This window comes from Salvelinus namaycush, chromosome 30 (genome assembly GCF_016432855.1).
Source record: "Salvelinus namaycush isolate Seneca chromosome 30, SaNama_1.0, whole genome shotgun sequence".
In the NCBI taxonomy this organism is placed as follows: Eukaryota; Metazoa; Chordata; class Actinopteri; order Salmoniformes; family Salmonidae; genus Salvelinus; species Salvelinus namaycush.
This window is the reverse complement of record NC_052336.1, coordinates 11,155,693-11,178,473: the sequence shown is the minus strand read 5'-3', so window position 1 is coordinate 11,178,473 and position 22,781 is coordinate 11,155,693. Positions and strand designations below refer to the sequence as shown.

Below are 22,781 nucleotides of genomic sequence, written 5' to 3'. Positions count from 1 at the left end.
AAGCGTACATGGACGGAGATTAAATTAAATGAATGGAATGACTGACGCATAGCTGAGGTTTTCTGCCCGCTCCAAAGCCAAGCTACACCGCTTCCTGACATCCTGACAGGCTGCCTGCCTGGGAGACTCAGCGGTAGCTAGCTGGCGTACCATACGTACAGCGACCCCAGATGATACCACTATGGCATGTCTAACTTCAAGTCTACACCAAGCCCTTATGATACTGTACCACTATCACAAGTCTAGCTTGGGAAACTGACAGGATGTCAGGGTGAGAGCACTTCTAGCCGTTCACATCACAGTCAAGGAAGGTTAGAAGGTCTCGTTAATTTCCTTGACCACAGTGCCAAAGTGCTCTGCGATTTCAAACCAGGCAGACAGTGAAGGCATCCTCAGTGAGTGGGTAGGTAGATAGAAAACCATAATCACTCTCAGAGGGGGATGTTATTTAGGCATTTCTATAGATCTATACCTTCGTCTTTCCAACCCAGTCAGTAGTAGTTAACTATGTTTATTGAATGTAAGTATTATTTTGTGCATTGGGGAGTCAAACTGAAAGAGTTCAAGTTGGCCCAACTGATGTAGGATTATGTAGACATAATATCTTGCATTCGGTTTGATTTTAAATGCTTAGAACCCACATATTTCTCATTGCCTGCACTTCTAATCTACAGTATGACCCAGTTTACTATTTACTACTACAATTTCTTCTAGAGCAATGAGTCACATTTTAGATAAAACAGACAATGATCCCCACTCATCTTTTTTTAATGTTGAGATTGTGGTCAGTCATTGAGTTTTCTATAGATTTCAGCATAATGTCATTTCCATTCGGTGGCCATCTTGCTGTAAGGTCACCTCCGCTATGAATTATTATCTGGTATGACATTGCCCCAGAATTCTCAGCTTGGAAGCCCAGTAATGTAAATATTACATTTCCAGATGAGCTGGCATATCATTGCAAGCCAAGTCTTGATAACAGCAATGGCAACGCTCCAGCAGAGCTCTCTGCTGGCTGTACAGCAAGTGAAGAGTTGAAAATGTTCTCATAATGTTCACAAAACAACCTCTGTTACTCTTTGGTCGTAAATTTGGTCGACAGGGTGTGTGTGTGTTTTTTTTTATGTCAAAGTGGAGTGTTATCATTTGAAAATAAATGGAGAATTCCTTTAATCTGAAGATATTCTCATAAGAATTTAAGTTGAATAAAATGTAATTGGTGAAGCGAGGCCAAACCATTGAGCTGACACTTAATTCTAGAGCCTGTTATTGTTATTAATATGCATTCCATTAATGCAGCATTCATTTAGTTTGTTGTTATTTGATAAACATGTTGTGACAACATGTTAGGTGTTAAAATATTAGATGTCATGTTAAATAATATGCAAGATTTCAACCTTGGAACATTAAAGAAAAACGTTTTACTATCGGTGACCAGATACAGCTGGATGCATATCTAAGTTTGTGCACTCAAAGTTTATGTACCCTGTAATAGTGTTAAGTGTCCAAGTGTGTTAATATATTCAAATTCAAACTTTATAAACTCAGCAAAAAAAGAAACGTCCTCTCACTGTAAACTGCGTTTATTTTCAGCAAACTTAACATGTGTAAATATATGTATGAACATAACAAGATTCTACAACTGAAACATAAACTGAACAAGTTCCACAGACATGTGACTAACAGAAATGGAATAATGTGTCCCTGAACAAAGGGGGGGGGGGGGGTCAAAATCAAAAGTAACAGTCAGTATCTGGTGTGGCCCCCAGTTTCAGTAAGTACTGCAGTGCATCTCCTCCTCATGGACTGCACCAGATTTGCCAGTTATTGCTGTGAGATGTTACCCCACTCTTCCACCAAAGCTCCTGCAAGTTCCCAGACATTTCTGGGGGGAATGGCCCTAGCCCTCACACTCCGATCCAACAGGTCCCAGACGTGCTCAATGGGATTGAGATCCGGGATCTTCGCTGGCCATGGCAGAACACTGACATTACTGTCTTGCAGGAAATCACATACAGAACGAGCAGTATGGCTGGTGGCATTGTCATGCTGGAGGGTCATGTCAGGATGAGCCTGCAGGAAGGGTACCAAATGAGGGAGGAGGATGTCTTCCCTGTAACGCACAGCGTTGAGATTGCCTGCAATGACAACAAGCTCAGTCCGATGATGCTGTGACACACCGCCCCAGACCATGACGGACCCTCCACGTCCAAATCAATCCCACTCCAGAGTACAGGCCTCGGTGTAACGCTCATTCCTTCGACGATAAACACGAATCCGACCATCCCTGGTGAGAGAGAACCGTGACTCCTCAGTGAAGAACACTTTTGCCAGTCCTGTCTGGTCCAGCGATGGTGGATTTATGCCCATAGGCGACGTTGTTGCCGGTGATGTCTGTTGAGGACCTGCCTTACAACAGGCCTACAAGCCCTCAGTCCAGCCTCTCTCAGCCTATTGCTTACTGTCTGAGCACTGATGGAGGGTTTGTGCGTTCCTGGTGTAACTCGGGCAGTTGTTGTTGCCATCCTGTACCTGTCCCCCAGGTGTGATGTTCGGATGTACCGATCCTGTGCAGGTGTTGTTACACGTGGTCTGCCACTGCGAGGACGATCAGCTGTCCGTCCTGTCTCCCTGTAGCGCTGCCTTAGGCGTCTCACAGAACGGACATAGCAATTCATTGCCCTGGCCACATCTGCAGTCCTCATGCCTCCTTGCAGCATGCCTAAGGCACGTTCACTCATATGAGCAGGGACCCTGGGCATCTTTCTTTTGGTGTTTTTCAGAGTCAGTAGAAAGGCCTCCTTAGTGTCCTAAGCTTTCATAACTGTGACCTTATTTGCCTACCATCTGTAAGCTGTTAGTGTCTTAATGACCATTCCACGGGTGCAGGTTCATTAATTGTTTATGCTTCATTGAACAAGCATGGGAAACAGTGTTTAAACCCTTTACAATGAAGATCTGTGAAGTTATTTTGATTTTTACGAATTATCTTTGAAAGACAGGGTCTTGAAAAAGGGACATTTCTTTTTTTGCTGAGTTTAGGATCATGTATACAGTGAGCAGTCTTGGTGCTCTCTCAGGGACACATTGAGCGATCTACCTTCCTGACTCCCTGGTGGTTTCCAGGCTGGTGGGTCTGGCATGGCACTCAGAGTATAATATCATGGGAACCCCTAGTCTAAGCTCTGACAAGACCCAAGTATGTTCTGACCTCAAGCCATGGACATGGCAGAGATCAGAGATCAGAAGAGTTATGGTCTAGGATCAGTTACAGGAATGACTGAATAAAAGTGTCTGGAGTCCCTGATATGCAGAGTGTGTGGTTGATAATGGATCATTTGTGTAGATGGGGCTCCTGAAACAGCTGCATGAATCTGGCACCATAGTGCTCCCTGATAGGCCTATTCAGTACAGCCATCTGCACATGTTAATGTCAATCACTTGTTAGCTTAAATCTCGTTGTCATTAGTGGATTTCTCTGTCTAAACATCCACTCACAAACACTCTCCATTTAAACCCAGGGTCCCAGTCCCACGCCTGTGAGAAACCCTAGCAGTCAGTCCACTGATTACTTTTTCCACCACATCTATAACTTCCTTTACAGAAGATGGGGTGGATGAAGGCCTCGATTCAGTCAGAACTAGTGTTAACCGGCGTTGGCAGACATACGCATAGCAGATGTTTTGGCGGTGTTGGAGGTGTAACTGTGGTGTGAGCTGACAAATAGGTGAGTGGCTGCTCTTGTGTCACAAACCACTCCCTTATTATTCCCACTGCGTTAGAAGTTCAAAACGGCGATAGAAAGTGTAGGCTTCTAATGCATGTTTTCATTTTCATTTTAATGGGGGGGGGGGGGGGGGGGGTTTATAGTCTATCAGTCTAATCCAGGTGTAGACAATAGAACATCACACATTTGAGTGTTTGAACTTATAATGTGGCTGCATGGGATTTGTCGGATTATAAAATTGGGTGATTTCGTTGCCACGATAAACTAATGCAAGGAGCCACTTGTGGATCTGACAGCTCTAACGTATTTCCACCAACAATACCGCCAAAACAATCGCTATGCGGGTGTTGGCTAGCGCAGATCTAATAGAATCTAGCCCGAAGTCTTTACAGTCAAAGAAAGATGGGGGCTGGTCGACTTAAGGGACTGTAAGATGTTTATAACATTCCTGTTGACTCCAGCATAAAGTCACTGTGACCACTCATTTTTATATTCATATTCATTCCTTGTGGGAAACCACAAACCAAGGTCCCCCACATAGTTAAAAGCAACATTATTGCAAGGCAAGTGTAACCTGCGCCAAGCCTGTGGGAAAAGGATCAAGTGACATGGAGTGTCTTTGCAACTGTTTATTGACAGTTTGTGCATGTTTGTAATGAAATAAATGTTGGTTTTTCATTCCTTCTTTACCCACTCAATTAAAGTGCATTAGGCACTTATTTTAAAGCTCCCAAACCTTGATTTCTGAGATGAGGCGCCTCTGTGCACAGCTGAGGACAGGCTTGGAATTGGGATAGCTTTACCATCATAGTGAGACAGTAGTTTAAGGGTATCTAATAACCTTATAAATGCAAACTCAAACATTTGTTATAAAGTGGTTACTGGTATGATGGAAAGAGACCAATAGTCTGCTGGTTCAGTTGTGTAGAATTTCATAAATTCAATTAAACTCAACAAGGGATTATTATCCCTATCATGACAAGCCAATTCCTAAAAGCATAAGACTTTACATGTATTTTATCTGGAAAAGTACTGCTGGGGTTTATTGGAAGGCTAATGTAGTTTTCATCCGCCGTTCCTCACTTTGACTGGTAGTTGACTACCATCCTGACACGTCTAACCATTTCCAGATGTTTTCATCTGCCGTTCCTCACTTTGACTGGTAGTTGACTACCATCCTGACACGTCTAACCATTTCCAGATGTTTTCATCTGCCGTTCCTCACTTTGACTGGTAGTTGACTACCATCCTGACACGTCTAACCATTTCCAGATGTTTTCATCTGCCGTTCCTCACTTTGACTGGTAGTTGACTACCATCCTGACACGTCTAACCATTTCCAGATGTTTTCATCTGACGTTCCTCACTTTGACTGGTAGTTGACTACCATCCTGAGACGTCTAACCATTTCCAGATGTTTTCATCCGCCGTTCCTCACTTTGACTGGTAGTTGACTACCATCCTGACACGTCTAACCATTTCCAGATGTTTTCATCTGCCGTTCCTCACTTTGACTGGTAGTTGACTACCATCCTGACACGTCTAACCATTTCCAGATGTTTTCATCTGACGTTCCTCACTTTGACTGGTAGTTGACTACCATCCTGAGACGTCTAACCATTTCCAGATGTTTTCATCCGCCGTTCCTCACTTTGACTGGTAGTTGACTACCATCCTGACACGTCTAACCATTTCCAGATGTTTTCATCCGACGTTCCTCACTTTGACTGGTAGTTGACTACCATCCTGACACGTCTAACCATTTCCAGATGTTTTCATCCGACGTTCCTCACTTTGACTGGTAGTTGACTACCATCCTGACACGTCTAACCATTTCCAGATGTTTTCATCCGACGTTCCTCACTTTGACTGGTAGTTGACTACCATCCTGACACGTCTAACCATTTCCAGATGTTTTCATCCGACGTTCCTCACTTTGACTGGTAGTTGACTACCATCCTGACACGTCTAACCATTTCCAGATGTTTTCATCTGACGTTCCTCACTTTGACTGGTAGTTGACTACCATCCTGACACGTCTAACCATTTCCAGATGTTTTCATCTGACGTTCCTCACTTTGACTGGTAGTTGACTACCATCCTGACACGTCTAACCATTTCCAGATGTTTTCATCTGCCGTTCCTCACTTTGACTGGTAGTTGACTACCATCCTGACACGTCTAACCATTTCCAGATGTTTTCATCTGCCGTTCCTCACTTTGACTGGTAGTTGACTACCATCCTGACACGTCTAACCATTTCCAGATGTTTTCATCTGCCGTTCCTCAGTTTGACTGGTAGTTGACTACCATCCTGATACGTCTAACCATTTCCAGATGTTTTCATCTGCCGTTCCTCACTTTGACTGGTAGTTGACTACCATCCTGACACGTCTAACCATTTCCAGATGTTTTCATCTGCCGTTCCTCACTTTGACTGGTAGTTGACTACCATCCTGACACGTCTAACCATTTCCAGATGTTTTCATCTGCCGTTCCTCACTTTGACTGGTAGTTGACTACCATCCTGACACGTCTAACCATTTCCAGATGTTTTCATCTGCCGTTCCTCACTTTGACTGGTAGTTGACTACCATCCTGACACGTCTAACCATTTCCAGATGTTTTCATCTGCCGTTCCTCACTTTGACTGGTAGTTGACTACCATCCTGACACGTCTAACCATTTCCAGATGTTTTCATCTGCCGTTCCTCACTTTGACTGGTAGTTGACTACCATCCTGACACGTCTAACCATTTCCAGATGTTTTCATCTGACGTTCCTCACTTTGACTGGTAGTTGACTACCATCCTGACACGTCTAACCATTTCCAGATGTTTTCATCTGACGTTCCTCACTTTGACTGGTAGTTGACTACCATCCTGACACGTCTAACCATTTCCAGATGTTTTCATCTGCCGTTCCTCACTTTGACTGGTAGTTGACTACCATCCTGACACGTCTAACCATTTCCAGATGTTTTCATCCTCCGTTCCTCACTTTGACTGGTAGTTGACTACCATCCTGACACGTCTAACCATTTCCAGATGTTTTCATCCGACGTTCCTCACTTTGACTGGTAGTTGACTACCATCCTGACACGTCTAACCATTTCCAGATGTTTTCATCCGACGTTCCTCACTTTGACTGGTAGTTGACTACCATCCTGACACGTCTAACCATTTCCAGATGTTTTCATCCGACGTTCCTCACTTTGACTGGTAGTTGACTACCATCCTGACACGTCTAACCATTTCCAGATGTTTTCATCTGACGTTCCTCACTTTGACTGGTAGTTGACTACCATCCTGACACGTCTAACCATTTCCAGATGTTTTCATCTGACGTTCCTCACTTTGACTGGTAGTTGACTACCATCCTGACACGTCTAACCATTTCCAGATGTTTTCATCCGCCGTTCCTCACTTTGACTGGTAGTTGACTACCATCCTGACACGTCTAACCATTTCCAGATGTTTTCATCCGCCGTTCCTCACTTTGACTGGTAGTTGACTACCATCCTGACACGTCTAACCATTTCCAGATGTTTTCATCCGCCGTTCCTCACATTGACTGGTATTTGACTACCATCCTGACACGTCTAACCATTTCCAGATGTTTTCATCCGCCGTTCCTCACTTTGACTGGTAGTTGACTACCATCCTGACACGTCTAACCATTTCCAGATGTTTTCATCCGCCGTTCCTCACTTTGACTGGTAGTTGACTACCATCCTGACACGTCTAACCATTTCCAGATGTTTTCATCCGCCGTTCCTCACTTTGACTGGTAGTTGACTACCATCCTGACACGTCTAACCATTTCCAGATGTTTTCATCCGCCGTTCCTCACTTTGACTGGTAGTTGACTACCATCCTGACACGTCTAACCATTTCCAGATGTTTTCATCCGCCGTTCCTCACTTTGACTGGTAGTTGACTACCATCCTGACACGTCTAACCATTTCCAGATGTTTTCATCCGCCGTTCCTCACTTTGACTGGTAGTTGACTACCATCCTGACACGTCTAACCATTTCCAGATGTTTTCATCCGACGTTCCTCACTTTGACTGGTAGTTGACTACCATCCTGACACGTCTAACCATTTCCAGATGTTTTCATCCGACGTTCCTCACTTTGACTGGTAGTTGACTACCATCCTGACACGTCTAACCATTTCCAGATGTTTTCATCCGCCGTTCCTCACTTTGACTGGTAGTTGACTACCATCCTGACACGTCTAACCATTTCCAGATGTTTTCATCCGCCGTTCCTCACTTTGACTGGTAGTTGACTACCATCCTGACACGTCTAACCATTTCCAGATGTTTTCATCCGCCGTTCCTCACTTTGACTGGTAGTTGACTACCATCCTGACACGTCTAACCATTTCCAGATGTTTTCATCCGCCGTTCCTCACTTTGACTGGTAGTTGACTACCATCCTGACACGTCTAACCATTTCCAGATGTTTTCATCCGCCGTTCCTCACTTTGACTGGTAGTTGACTACCATCCTGACACGTCTAACCATTTCCAGATGTTTTCATCCGCCGTTCCTCACTTTGACTGGTAGTTGACTACCATCCTTACAAGTCTAACCATTTCCAGATGTTTTCATCTGACGTTCCTCACTTTGACTGGTAGTTGACTACCATCCTGACACGTCTAACCATTTCCAGATGTTTTCATCTGCCGTTCCTCACTTTGACTGGTAGTTGACTACCATCCTGACACGTCTAACCATTTCCAGATGTTTTCATCTGCCGTTCCTCACTTTGACTGGTAGTTGACTACCATCCTGACACGTCTAACCATTTCCAGATGTTTTCATCTGCCGTTCCTCAGTTTGACTGGTAGTTGACTACCATCCTGATACGTCTAACCATTTCCAGATGTTTTCATCTGCCGTTCCTCACTTTGACTGGTAGTTGACTACCATCCTGACACGTCTAACCATTTCCAGATGTTTTCATCTGCCGTTCCTCACTTTGACTGGTAGTTGACTACCATCCTGACACGTCTAACCATTTCCAGATGTTTTCATCTGCCGTTCCTCACTTTGACTGGTAGTTGACTACCATCCTGACACGTCTAACCATTTCCAGATGTTTTCATCTGCCGTTCCTCACTTTGACTGGTAGTTGACTACCATCCTGACACGTCTAACCATTTCCAGATGTTTTCATCTGCCGTTCCTCACTTTGACTGGTAGTTGACTACCATCCTGACACGTCTAACCATTTCCAGATGTTTTCATCTGCCGTTCCTCAGTTTGACTGGTAGTTGACTACCATCCTGACACGTCTAACCATTTCCAGATGTTTTCATCTGCCGTTCCTCACTTTGACTGGTAGTTGACTACCATCCTGACACGTCTAACCATTTCCAGATGTTTTCATCTGCCGTTCCTCACTTTGACTGGTAGTTGACTACCATCCTGACACGTCTAACCATTTCCAGATGTTTTCATCTGCCGTTCCTCACTTTGACTGGTAGTTGACTACCATCCTGACACGTCTAACCATTTCCAGATGTTTTCATCTGCCGTTCCTCACTTTGACTGGTAGTTGACTACCATCCTGACACGTCTAACCATTTCCAGATGTTTTCATCTGCCGTTCCTCACTTTGACTGGTAGTTGACTACCATCCTGACACGTCTAACCATTTCCAGATGTTTTCATCTGACGTTCCTCACTTTGACTGGTAGTTGACTACCATCCTGACACGTCTAACCATTTCCAGATGTTTTCATCTGACGTTCCTCACTTTGACTGGTAGTTGACTACCATCCTGACACGTCTAACCATTTCCAGATGTTTTCATCTGACGTTCCTCACTTTGACTGGTAGTTGACTACCATCCTGACACGTCTAACCATTTCCAGATGTTTTCATCTGCCGTTCCTCACTTTGACTGGTAGTTGACTACCATCCTGACACGTCTAACCATTTCCAGATGTTTTCATCCTCCGTTCCTCACTTTGACTGGTAGTTGACTACCATCCTGACACGTCTAACCATTTCCAGATGTTTTCATCCGACGTTCCTCACTTTGACTGGTAGTTGACTACCATCCTGACACGTCTAACCATTTCCAGATGTTTTCATCCGACGTTCCTCACTTTGACTGGTAGTTGACTACCATCCTGACACGTCTAACCATTTCCAGATGTTTTCATCTGACGTTCCTCACTTTGACTGGTAGTTGACTACCATCCTGACACGTCTAACCATTTCCAGATGTTTTCATCCGACGTTCCTCACTTTGACTGGTAGTTGACTACCATCCTGACACGTCTAACCATTTCCAGATGTTTTCATCTGCCGTTCCTCACTTTGACTGGTAGTTGACTACCATCCTGACACGTCTAACCATTTCCAGATGTTTTCATCCGCCGTTCCTCACTTTGACTGGTAGTTGACTACCATCCTGACACGTCTAACCATTTCCAGATGTTTTCATCCGCCGTTCCTCACTTTGACTGGTAGTTGACTACCATCCTGACACGTCTAACCATTTCCAGATGTTTTCATCCGCCGTTCCTCACTTTGACTGGTAGTTGACTACCATCCTGACACGTCTAACCATTTCCAGATGTTTTCATCCGCCGTTCCTCACTTTGACTGGTAGTTGACTACCATCCTGACACGTCTAACCATTTCCAGATGTTTTCATCCGCCGTTCCTCACTTTGACTGGTAGTTGACTACCATCCTGACACGTCTAACCATTTCCAGATGTTTTCATCCGCCGTTCCTCACTTTGACTGGTAGTTGACTACCATCCTGACACGTCTAACCATTTCCAGATGTTTTCATCCGCCGTTCCTCACTTTGACTGGTAGTTGACTACCATCCTGACACGTCTAACCATTTCCAGATGTTTTCATCCTCCGTTCCTCACTTTGACTGGTAGTTGACTACCATCCTGACACGTCTAACCATTTCCAGATGTTTTCATCCGCCGTTCCTCACTTTGACTGGTAGTTGACTACCATCCTGACACGTCTAACCATTTCCAGATGTTTTCATCCGCCGTTCCTCACTTTGACTGGTAGTTGACTACCATCCTGACACGTCTAACCATTTCCAGATGTTTTCATCCTCCGTTCCTCACTTTGACTGGTAGTTGACTACCATCCTGACACGTCTAACCATTTCCAGATGTTTTCATCCGCCGTTCCTCACTTTGACTGGTAGTTGACTACCATCCTGACACGTCTAACCATTTCCAGATGTTTTCATCCGACGTTCCTCACTTTGACTGGTAGTTGACTACCATCCTGACACGTCTAACCATTTCCAGATGTTTTCATCCGCCGTTCCTCACTTTGACTGGTAGTTGACTACCATCCTGACACGTCTAACCATTTCCAGATGTTTTCATCCGCCGTTCCTCACTTTGACTGGTAGTTGACTACCATCCTGACACGTCTAACCATTTCCAGATGTTTTCATCCGCCGTTCCTCACTTTGACTGGTAGTTGACTACCATCCTTACAAGTCTAACCATTTCCAGATGTTTTCATCTGACGTTCCTCACTTTGACTGGTAGTTGACTACCATCCTGACACGTCTAACCATTTCCAGATGAGGTGGACTTTAGTGACATTTAAAGGCCCATTATAGTTCTACTGAAAGGGGATGTCGTTTAGCGCCAAGCATAATTATAAACCACCCACAGAGAGCAGATTAGAAAAATGCAATGATGTGGTCTCTTAATAAATTGAATACTTAAACACTGTGGATCCCCTTGAAAGGGAAAAACTAGGATCCCTCCAAACTTGGTTCAGTGAGACACCTCATCTGGATGGATTCGTGATGCAGGACCATTTATATTTGATATATCAAGGACAGCCTGGATGACTGTTTTCAGGTTTGGGAGACAAATGACTGCTGGCTTCACTGTTTTGCATGGGCTATCATCTGTTCTCCAAAGTCTGTTTTGACAGTTTAGGATTTGAAAGATATACTGTACATTAACAGTGAAACTATTTGATATCAAATAATACCCACACACTTCAATGCTTCCTGTATAGGTCCCATGCCCTAAGCCATTTTACCATATTAAAAGGCTTGGAAAACCTTATTGCACAATTTTCCTAAAAACACTACTGACGCCTCTTAGTCACATGATATTTCATACATTGACGGATTACTCAGATTACGGGTAGTAAATTATGTGACTCTCCATTCACACGTTAACACATAGTGATTCAGAGCTTTTCCCAGACAAACGGCCACAGATAGCCATTACTCGCCGAGCTTGTCAAGCTGTAGTTTATGAGGGGAAGGAAGGGACAGTTTTCTTTCTCCTGGGATTAAGGCTAAACATTGAAATGATATCTGTGATAATGTTGTTGCTTAAAGTCAGGGTGTTTTATGGTGAAAATTGAGAAGACCGATACCAGTCACTTGGTATCCCAATTTTTTTGTGATAGCCTTGCATACTGTATATGTGATGTATGAAAATATAATAATGTGTAAACTCATATGGAACAATCTGGTTTTCATCATATACCATTCTTACATTTGAGTGCCTATAGGCTACAGTATGATACCATAATTCCACATTGGCCAATATAACATTTGCCCTGTTTGGTCATTTCTCAGGGCTCTTAGTTTGCTATTCCCTCTCTCATTGCTTATTTCCTGTGTAGAAGGAGGTGGTGTGTATTTGTTTTGGCCTGGGTGGAGTGTTGGCCCGATGCAGACCTCGCTGCTATGGGTGGGCGAGAGCCAGGCTTCTGTCTCCTGAGCCTACCCCAATCTCCTCAGTCCACCCCTAGCCCTGGCCTGGCTACCATCTCCCCTGTTCCAGCCCCATGTCCCAGCCTGCATCCAGCCTGCAGCTGACTGTCTTACCGCAGCTCCAGGAAGAACTAAGTCCGCTGAGAGAGCATGAATCTACAGCAAAACCCTTTTTAATTACCACTGTAGACTGCTCTTCATTTGTTTGTGTGATTATTATATGTAAGCCTAGTTATGTCCCGTGCTTAAGGACCACACATAAAATGTTGTGCAATATGTTTTATGAATGTTGGGACATAATATATACAGTTGGTCTGAGAAAATATGTCGGTTTAGCAAGGCAAGATCCTCATTAGTCCTGGTTTGGGATTGGGAGGAAATTGTTTGTGACAGGGTTTTGTCTAGGAACGGGGGAGATTATTGACTGGACTGCTGAACGTAACGTTCCCTGAGAGATACTGACTGACTAGAGACTAACGTTGGCAGCCGTCCAATCACAGAGGAGCTTTGTGTCATTAAAACTAAACAGTTCTTTTGTCCCCTGCTGACCCCTCCCTTGGTCGTTCCTTCGGTTCGAGTGGTGGCGGACTGAGGGCGTATCCTGATCCTGGCACACCAGTGTCTACTCTCCACTGCCCAGGGTCTGCAATTATAGAAATACGGTGGCCTGCTGGGATCAGTCCCAACCAGGCCCCTGCCTGCAGCACCTGTTCACACAGCGAGCTACTTTTATGTCTGGATTGGCTGGATTTATCGACTGCTGATTTGAGTGTTCTATACTAACCTTATCCAGGCTTCCTGTAATTTATGAGTGCCAATGTGACAGAGAAAGCTAACACCCCCGAGGATTTGCTTTGGGAGCCATTACTACTCCAGCATCGTGCCAAGAATATGCCTGTTGTTGGAATGAAGCCGGCTCAGGCTAATTGGTTGTTGTGTTATGGTAGTTAATTATGTGCAGCAGGTCATCGAATTAGAGAGGTGAAATAACATGGATTTGTTTATGAATATGCTGGATAGGCTTTGGTTTATTATCTGTCATTCTCCCCTCTTTACTTGATTAATGTGGTTGCTCATGTTATTTACTTTTCCATGCACTTCAGTGGTAAAACAGATGTCTCAGTAGCTCAACAGTTGAAAATTGCTTCACCTCAAAAATCCTACTCTGCTTACAACAAAAAGCGTACTGTACTGTTTGTAATGTACCGGTATTGATTAGTGAGATGCAATACATGTCTTCTGTCCCCTCCTTTAACCTCCTTCTCTCTCTCTGACAGAGTCTTGGCTGTGATGAGTACCTGGGCTCAGGCAAGGTGATGGACAAGTGTGGGGTGTGTGGCGGGGACAACACGGCCTGTAAGCTGGTGTCAGGGCTCTTCCAGCAGCACAGCCTGAACAAGGTGGGCTACCACAAGATAGTGGAGATCCCAGAGGGAGCCACCAAGATCAACGTCACCGAGACGGTGAAGAGCAGGAATTACCTGGGTGAGTAGGACTGTGACTGACCAGTGTTTTAACCCGGGTCAGAAAGTGTTAGCCCGCTGAGCTAAAGCCAAGACATTACCCACTGGGCACAGACGTCAATTCAACGTCTATTCCACGTTTGTTCAATGTAATGTCATTGAAATGATGAGGAAACAACGTTGATTCAACCAGTGTGTGCCCAGTGGGTAGCTTGGTAGGCAAGTCTTCATGTCTGAGGCAAGGTTACTCAACACACAAGCATGGTTCCAAACCACCTCTGTTTAAGTACAGAGTTACCAGCTCTTTATCCACTGCCCCTTAAGGCTCCATACATCTCTGCCTGAATCAGGCCCATGAGCTATGACACATGCAATAGCAATTTTAGGTTTTCCCTTTGACCACGTTAGATTATGTTTCATATTACATTAACGGTACTAATAAAAAGTCACCATTTAAAGATAAGCTTCAGGTTATAAAACATCTGACAGCAGTAGCTATTTTTTTTAAAATATCATTTAGGTCATGTCTTGCTACATCCGTGCTGTGAGCCTGGTATCAGGCAGCAGGGAACAGCTGCTTGTTAAATTGATTTGATTCATTTAATTAAAAGGCAGCTCAAATACAGAGCAGGTGGGATTTTTCTGGAATTTTGGATGTGAGCATTTCTATGTTGTCAGTAGTAAGTAACCACACAGTGCACTTCTGGTTACAATATTTTATTTAATTAATTGAATAAATAAGATATTGTCTTTATAGGAGCATAACAGTGTGACACAGAAGTGGGTCTATTGTCAGGAATGACTTCTGGAATGTCAGAGTTAGAGAGAGAGTTAGAGAGAGAGTTAGAGAGAGTTAGAGAGAGTTAGAGAGAGAGAGAGAGAGTTAGAGAGAGAGAGAGTTAGAGAGAGTTAGAGAGAGAGAGAGAGAGAGAGAGAGTGTGAGTGAGTGAGTGAGTGAGTGAGTGAGTGAGTGAGTGAGTGAGTGAGTGAGTGAGTGAGTGAGTGAGTGAGTGAGTGAGTGAGTGAGTGAGTGAGTGAGTGAGTGAGTGAGTGAGTGACAGAGACAGAGACAGAGACAGAGACAGAGACAGAGACAGAGACAGAGACAGAGACAGAGACAGACAGACAGACAGACAGACAGACAGACAGACAGACAGACAGACAGACAGACAGACAGACAGACAGACAGACACTGGCCCCCACTTCCCCTGGCCTGGCTGCTCCCCTCAGGGGAAAGTATATAAACAAGTTTTCATTAGAGGACCTTTTCCTCCAGCCTTCCCATCCTTTTTAATTAAGGTGAGGAATTTCACTGCTGCCTAGAAAACCACCACTACTGACTGAGCCCAGCGATGAAACCTACTTTGAAACTACCTTTCTAAGTCAAAACTACTAACTGGGGGTGCCAAGTTATGCCTTGCTTTTTTAATATGAGTCCCCACTCAACCCCTACACAATACTTACTCAGTGAGTAAGCACCTAAGCAGGAAATGTAGAGTATGTGTGAACAATGGCTCCTTTCAGTGACTGCTGTTCCTGCGTCGTTTGGCGTTGTTGTTGGAAGAGTTCATATATCAGTGGGTAAAAGCGTGCTGTGATGCAACATCCTGGGGATAAACAGGACCGAGGATTCTTCCATGGAACTACTTATCGTTACCATTATCCCCTGATGTTTGCCCCACTCTCCTCAATAGACTTCTGTTCTAGTTTATTTCTGCATGCCTAATATGTGCTTTAAGTTGTCCAAACACTCTTATATTCAGTAGTCTTAATGTTACTTGTCTAATGTTCAGCATTTAAATAAAAATAGCTCACTCCTTTCAAAATACAGAAATCCTCAGAAAAAAAGCAGTGTCTTTTGTAAATGAGCAAACCTGTTAGCAAAGAGCTGGCAAAGCTTTATGTTAATTGTGTAGCTGAATCTCTCAACTCTACAGCCAGATTGTAGAATTCCATGGTTAGGGCAACAGGCCATCTGAAAAACAATACAGAAAAGTTACATACCTGAAAACTTGAGTGCTGGCAAGCAAAACATTTTGGGACTATGTCAACAATGGACTAATGAAACAAATACCAAAAGATAGTTTTTGGGTGGAGTTTTATTAACGGTCAACCATCAACTCATGGTCTGTCTGCAGCTCTGAAAAGCCGCTCAGGTCGCTCCATCATCAATGGGAACTGGGCCATTGACCGGCCAGGGAAGTATGAGGGGGTGGGCACCATGTTCACCTACCGACGACCCAATGAGGTCACCAGCACCGCCGGGGAGTCCTTCCTGGCTGAGGGGCCAACCAATGAGATCCTGGATGTTTATGTATGTAATCAGTCAACTTGTATGTACAGTAAAATGTAGCTCATATTGGCACATATTTCTCTGGCAGTTTACACTGGCACATTAAGTTGTAATTAACTTATTCACTGAAGAATTTTTGCTATGTCCTCAGGTGATCTACCAGCAGCCCAACCCAGGAGTGAGCTATGAATTCATCCTTCCCTCTGACAACCCTTCACAGCACCCCGACCACAGACCTGGAGGTGAGGCACCCCATAGTTACTGATGCATCTGACTGGGACTGTATGGCCTAAATGAACTATTAGTCCACAAAGGGAGGGGGTCGACAAGCATCTCAATGACTTAGTTTTCCCCTGGTTTTGTTGGCTGAAATACCATGTTCGATCTCCCAGGGAACACTCTGTATGGGCAAAGTGGGAATGATCACCGGGGCAACCCCAACCAGGATGGGTACGATCCAGCAGGAGGGGGCAAGTACCCTCCCCAGGTACCCAACAACCAGGTGCCAGCAGTCCATCCACCCAAACGTCAGAGAGAATACAACTGGAAACTGTCTGGGGCAACAGAGTGTAGCGCCTCCTGTGGCAGAGGTAAGACATGGCATGTATCTTTGTCTGAATGAAGCCCCAAGAGGTCTCAACCTCTGATGCTCTGATTGATACTAGTTGATCAACTAGGTTTAACAGATTCCCACAGTGAGTAGTGAAGATGCAGTATTGAGGCATGAACATCTAACGCTCTCCTGTGTATTGGTTTTCAGGTAGCAGGTACACCATCTTCCGCTGTGTCCACAGACTGAGCCATGAGCAGGTACCAGAGAACCAGTGTGACAGCAGCACCAGGCCCAGTTCACAGGAAGAGCCCTGCAACCTTCAGTCCTGCCCTGCCTTGTGAGAGACCCCTCTGTCTCAACCACACTTACATGACATACAGGGCTCTTAGACACTACACACACTGGTTCAATACATACACAGAGCTTTAGCAGAAGTCATAGGACCCAGATTTCTATATTCTTCATGAAAAGTTCCTGACCCGTCCTCTTTATAGTCTAATAGTTAGATCATAATTAGAATCTAATTGGACAATTGACCACATGTTTTATTAGCTATGTTGGGACCACATAGCTATTGTGTCCCTCTGAACATGGGGCCTTGTGTGTCCTACTGTGCAGCTGGGACATTGGTGAGTGGTCGGAGTGCAGTAAGACATGTGGCCTGGGTATGCAGCACCGCCAGGTCTTGTGCAGGCAGGTGTATGCCAACCGGACCCTCAACGTCCACACCAGCCGCTGCCGCCACCTGGAGCAGCCTGAGACCACCAGCACCTGCCAGCTGAAAATCTGCAGCGAGTGGCAGATAAGAACCGAGTGGAGCGCAGTGAGTGACAGCTGTCAATCAATATGCTTCAAATAGTATTTGTTTCAAATACTTTAGCTTGCTCGGCACATGGAACTATTAGAATAGTCCTAAAAGTGTAAACCTACCCCACCCTTCTGAGGCAGGCTCAATCAAAAGTTCTAAGTACTCAGACAAGATTTAACATACTCCATACTGTATTAGAAGAATGTATCAGAAAGTACATGAACCCCAATTAGATAAATGTTATCATTCCTCTAAAGTTGCTAGCATTCCTTATCATAAATTAAACCCAAGCAAGTATTCTATGGAGCATTTTCCCAGTTGTTTTCACAGACAACAGGTTACATTCATCAGAGAGAACTGACCCGTGTTTACACTGTGAGATAAACTTTAAACTACCCCTATAGTATTTTTACTGTCCCTCCTGTGTTTCCCCAGTGCTCTGTTCCCTGTGGCGTGGGCCAGAGGACCAGGGAGGTGCACTGTGTCAGCAACGTGGGAGACTTTGTGTCGGACGAGGAGTGCAACATGAAGCTGCGACCCAGTGACAATGAGAACTGTGACATGGGGCCCTGTGCTAAAAGTTGGTTCTTCACTGAGTGGGGGAATAAGGTATGTATGTGTAGGACTGAGGACATGGACTCTCAAGATCACCGTCTAACACTTTTCTAACCTAATACTGTAGTAATTGTTGACCTTGATTGGATTGCATCTACTACAGTATTGTAGATGCAAGATTATAATTGAATACAAATTGACTTGATACTGTTAAAAATGGGGGTGGTACTAGGGCCGGGATTCAATCAGTTGGCGTTTTGTCAGCTTTGCACCTTTTAAAGGCAATGTTCCACATTCACAGTAAATGCTGCATATGCCGGCTCAATTGGAAATTACCTTTGAATGGCAAGTGCACTATACACGGATCTGCCGCTGATCTGATTGAATCACGGCATAGGTCAACTGTTTGTATTGTCACTTACTATGACTTTGCTCTCTGTAGTGTTCTGCTGAGTGTGGGATGGGTGTGCGGACCCGCGGCGTACTGTGCTTGACCAATCACATCAGCAGCTTGCCTCTGGAGGGCTGTGGCCATGAGCGCCCCACTGACTCTCAGATCTGTAATCACGGCCCCTGTGAGAGTCGCATCGAGTGGTTTACAGCTCCCTGGAGTCAGGTAAGACAGAATAACACCGGGTCAAACTGGGCTTGTAGGGACACATCATCTGGGAAAAGATTAGGATGAGGATTTGCTGCTGATTTTACAATGTCTCCTATCCATTACTTACATTTTTGCTGATGTCTCATGTCAGTATTGTAAAGAGGAACACTCAGATGTTACAAATCCATTGTCCATTATTTCCATTTGAAATAGCTTTTTAGTTCAAGACTAGGCTTAATCTCTGTCCGGGAAACCGGCCCTGTAAGTAAGGTGTACCTTCTATAACTCAGGTCGGCCAATCAACTGAGCCAATGATGCCTTTTTCTTTTTCTTAATAAAAAAACAAACATGTTGAAACAGTTCAGATGTCTCATGTCATGCCCATGTGTAGTATTACCTATGGTATTTTCTCCTTCCCCCAGTGCTCAACGGAGTGTGGCTCGGGCAGCCAGCAGAGGGCAGTGGTGTGTCTGATGAAGTCTGACGAGGGGTTCAACGTAATGCCGCCTTACGAATGTTCTTCTCTAGACAAGCCTCTTAATCAGCAGAGCTGCCACTTAAAGTCCTGCGGGGCCATGTGGTACCACACAGACTGGAGCGCTGTGAGTAACTGTACACGCACATGCCCACACATGCGTGCACTCACACATGAAAAAACAGACACACGCTTTTAGTTGTGAAATACTTGTGAAATACACTCTCTTGAAAGTGTAATTGAAGAAAGGGAGAATGAGGTTTGCACTGTATTCTCTGTCCCTGCAGTGTTCTAAGACATGTGAGGGGGGCTTCCGTGTGAGGGAGGTGCGCTGTCTGTCTGATGACATGCTTTCCAGTGAGGGCTGTGAGGAGGAGCTGAAACCAGTGGAGAGAGAGGAGTGCAACCCAGAGCCCTGCGTCCCACACATAGGTCAGTTACTACTGTATAGTAAACATGGATCTGGGGCCAAGGCACCTCCTCTGGAATGTCATACAGTTGGATTGGTTAATGATGGCTGGTCTGGTCCTAACTACTGTCAGACAATTTTAATGAGGATTAGAGGGGATTTTAGTCTAAAATGGTTAAACATTTATGAAGATCATATTCCATACAGAAAACATATAATACTTAAAGATTTCTAAAACTTAAAATCACTGATCATCACTTACTTTCGATATTATGATTGTTTTTCAGGCGAGAACTGTCGAGACAAGTATTTCAACTGCAATGTGGTGGTCCAGGCACGTCTCTGTGTGTACGACTACTACAAGACAACCTGCTGTGCCTCCTGCACACGAGTGGCCCACAGACAGTCACAACACAGGGCATTCAGCTAGCCCCCTCTCCTCAGGCCTCTAGGGGGCCTGACACAGCACCCAGAGCAGGCCCTCAGTCCCTGGGCCAAACACACTGACCCACAGTGGAGAGGACAGCCTAGAACCTGACTCTGGGTGGACACTGACTGGACACTATAATATGAGTGCTGAAAATACAGACTGAAAAACTGAAAGACTGCAAAGAAAGGAAGTGAAATCCCAACTTGTTTTTGGCTTGTGAGGAGATTGCCAATGGGCAATACGTGAAACTGAATGGTTCGTGGAGGATGGTTTTGAAGGACACGTTTAACAGGGCTATGAGTGGAGGAGCTCTGGTGAGGCGAGATGATAGACAGAACACCAAACCGAAGAATCTGGAACCACTTTATGAACTGTAACCAGAATCCCCTCCAATAAAAGTTCCCGTCTGGGTTTATATTGTGTTTCGTGGGAAGCAGTTTGCCGCTGCCATTCACCTGAATGGATTAAGGTCTTGAAAAAGGTCTTTGGCTGAAACGTTGACAGAATAAACAAGGTGCAGAGGTAATATTGTGTGAGGGAGTTATCTTTCTTACAACTAAGGACTGCTACCGCATCTGTGATGACTCTTGACTACCATGGCTCTCTTGGATTACATCAAAGGAGAGGAAGATACTGTATGAAAGGAGAGCAAGATTCTGTTTGTTTTGCATAATGTATAGACTGTACACATTTTAATAAGCTTCTTTACGCTCTAAAATCCACAATATTTATGATCTAATTAACTACATGTAGTATTAAGTTGCCCAAGCTTGCTCTTAAATAATCCCCAATTACGTATCATGAGGGCTCTGTTCAATACTCTCCTACACAGCAGTTTAGTTGACCAAAGATTTCACTATTTCACAGGAGGACGTGTCAAACAGTAATTGCTCAGTCCAGATCTATGGCTCTATTTAATCTGTACCGGTGAAGCGTTACAGATGGCGCAATATAAATGTTATGGTAATTTCTGATTGAGCCAACATATGCAGTGTTTACCGTGATGCAGTCTCCGCTAATATGGAACATTGCCTTTAAACTTCAAACACGCTGTAATGCTGAACTTCTGCGATACGGATTGATTAGAGCCCCAAGTTATGGTGCTAAGACAACTTAAGTTGTAAAGTGTTTTTAAGTGACAGCTCACCAGTTTTACACAGCAACCCTCTAACAAATTAAGCTCTAAAATGTTCATGTGTCGTTGTAGTGTATCATATATTTTGCATCACTGCTGTGTGTATGTACTGTGTATATACAGAACCAGTCAAAAGTTTGGACACACCTACTCATTCAAGTTTTTTAAATTTGTTTTATTTTTACTATTTTCAACACTGTAGAATAATAGGGAAGACATCAAAACTATGAAATAACACAAGGAATCATGTAGTAACCAAAAAAAGGTTAAACAAATCAAAATATATTTTAGATTTTAGATTCTTCAAAGTAGCCACCCTTTGCCTTGATGACAGCTTTGCACACTCTTGGTATTCTCTCAACCAGCTTCATCTGGAATGCTTTTCCAACACTCTTGAAGGAGTTCCCACATATGCTGAGCACTTGTTGGTTGCTTTTCCTTCACTCTGCAGTCCAACTCATCCCAAACTATCTCAATTGGGTTGATTGTGGAGGCCAGGTCATCTGATGCAGCACTCCATCACTCTCCTTCTTGGTAAAATAGCCCTTACACAGCCTGGAGGTGTGTTGGTTCATTGTCCTGTTGTAAAAAAAAATTGTTCCACTAAGCGCAAACCAGATGGGATAGTGTATCGCTGCAGAATGCTGTGGTAACCATGCTGGTTAAGTGTGCCTTGAATTCAAAATAAATCACAGTGTCACCAGCAAAGCACCCCCACACCATCACCCCTCCTCCTCCATGCTTCACAGTGGGAACCACACATGCGGTAATCATCTGTTCACCTACTCCGCGTTTCACAATTACTCATCAGATCAAAGCACAGATTTCCACCGGTCTAATGTCCATTGCTCGTGTTTCTTGGCCCAAGCAAGTTTCTTCTATTGGTGTCCTTTAGTAGTGGTTTCTTTGCAGCAATTACACCATGAAGGCCTGATTCACGCAGTCTCCTCTGAACAGTTAATGTTGAGATGTGTCTGTTACTTGAACTCTGTGAAGCATTTATTTGGGCTGCAATTTCTGAGGCTGGTAACTCTAATGAACTTATCCTCTGCAGCAGAGGTAACACTGGGTCTTCCTTTCCTGTGGCGGTCCTCATGAGAGTCAGTCTCGTAATAGCGCTTGCTGGTTTTTGCGAATGCACTTGAAGAATCTTTCAAAGTTCTTGACATTTTCCGGATTGACAGACCTTCGTGTCTTAAAGTAATGATGGACTGTCATTTCTATTTCCTTATTTGAGCTATTCTTGCCATAATATGGACTTGGTATTTTACCAAATAGGGCTATCTTCTGTATACCACCCCTACTGTACATGTACCTTGTCACAACACAACTGATTGGCTCAAACGCATTAAGAAGGAAAGACATTCCACAAGTTAACAAGGCACACCTGTTAATTGAAATGCATTCAAGGTGACTACCTCATGAAGCTGGTTGAGAGAATGCCAAATGTGTGCAAATCTGTCAAGGCAACGGATGGCTACTTTGTAGAATCTCAAATATAAAATATATTTTGATTTAACACTTTTTTGGTTACTGCATGATTGTGTTATTTCATAGTTTTGATGTCTTCACTATTATTC

At 44.2% G+C, this 22,781-nt stretch overlaps 1 protein-coding gene across 1 annotated transcript in view; it reads left to right on the top strand.

The window, feature by feature from the left end:
• The window catches only part of LOC120024797 (thrombospondin type-1 domain-containing protein 4-like), a 53,182-nt gene extending 33,116 nt beyond the window's left edge, over positions 1–20,066 (top strand). Inside the window, exons 5-15 of the mRNA XM_038969125.1 lie at positions 13,757–13,964; positions 16,081–16,256; positions 16,387–16,477; positions 16,628–16,825; positions 16,996–17,125; positions 17,407–17,611; positions 18,032–18,205; positions 18,594–18,767; positions 19,175–19,354; positions 19,515–19,659; positions 19,924–20,066. Coding sequence (XP_038825053.1) covers positions 13,757–13,964; positions 16,081–16,256; positions 16,387–16,477; positions 16,628–16,825; positions 16,996–17,125; positions 17,407–17,611; positions 18,032–18,205; positions 18,594–18,767; positions 19,175–19,354; positions 19,515–19,659; positions 19,924–20,066 — 1,824 coding nt within the window. The remainder of the gene's footprint in view (positions 1–13,756; positions 13,965–16,080; positions 16,257–16,386; positions 16,478–16,627; positions 16,826–16,995; positions 17,126–17,406; positions 17,612–18,031; positions 18,206–18,593; positions 18,768–19,174; positions 19,355–19,514; positions 19,660–19,923) is intronic.
• The last annotated feature ends 2,715 nt before the right edge of the window (positions 20,067–22,781 follow it).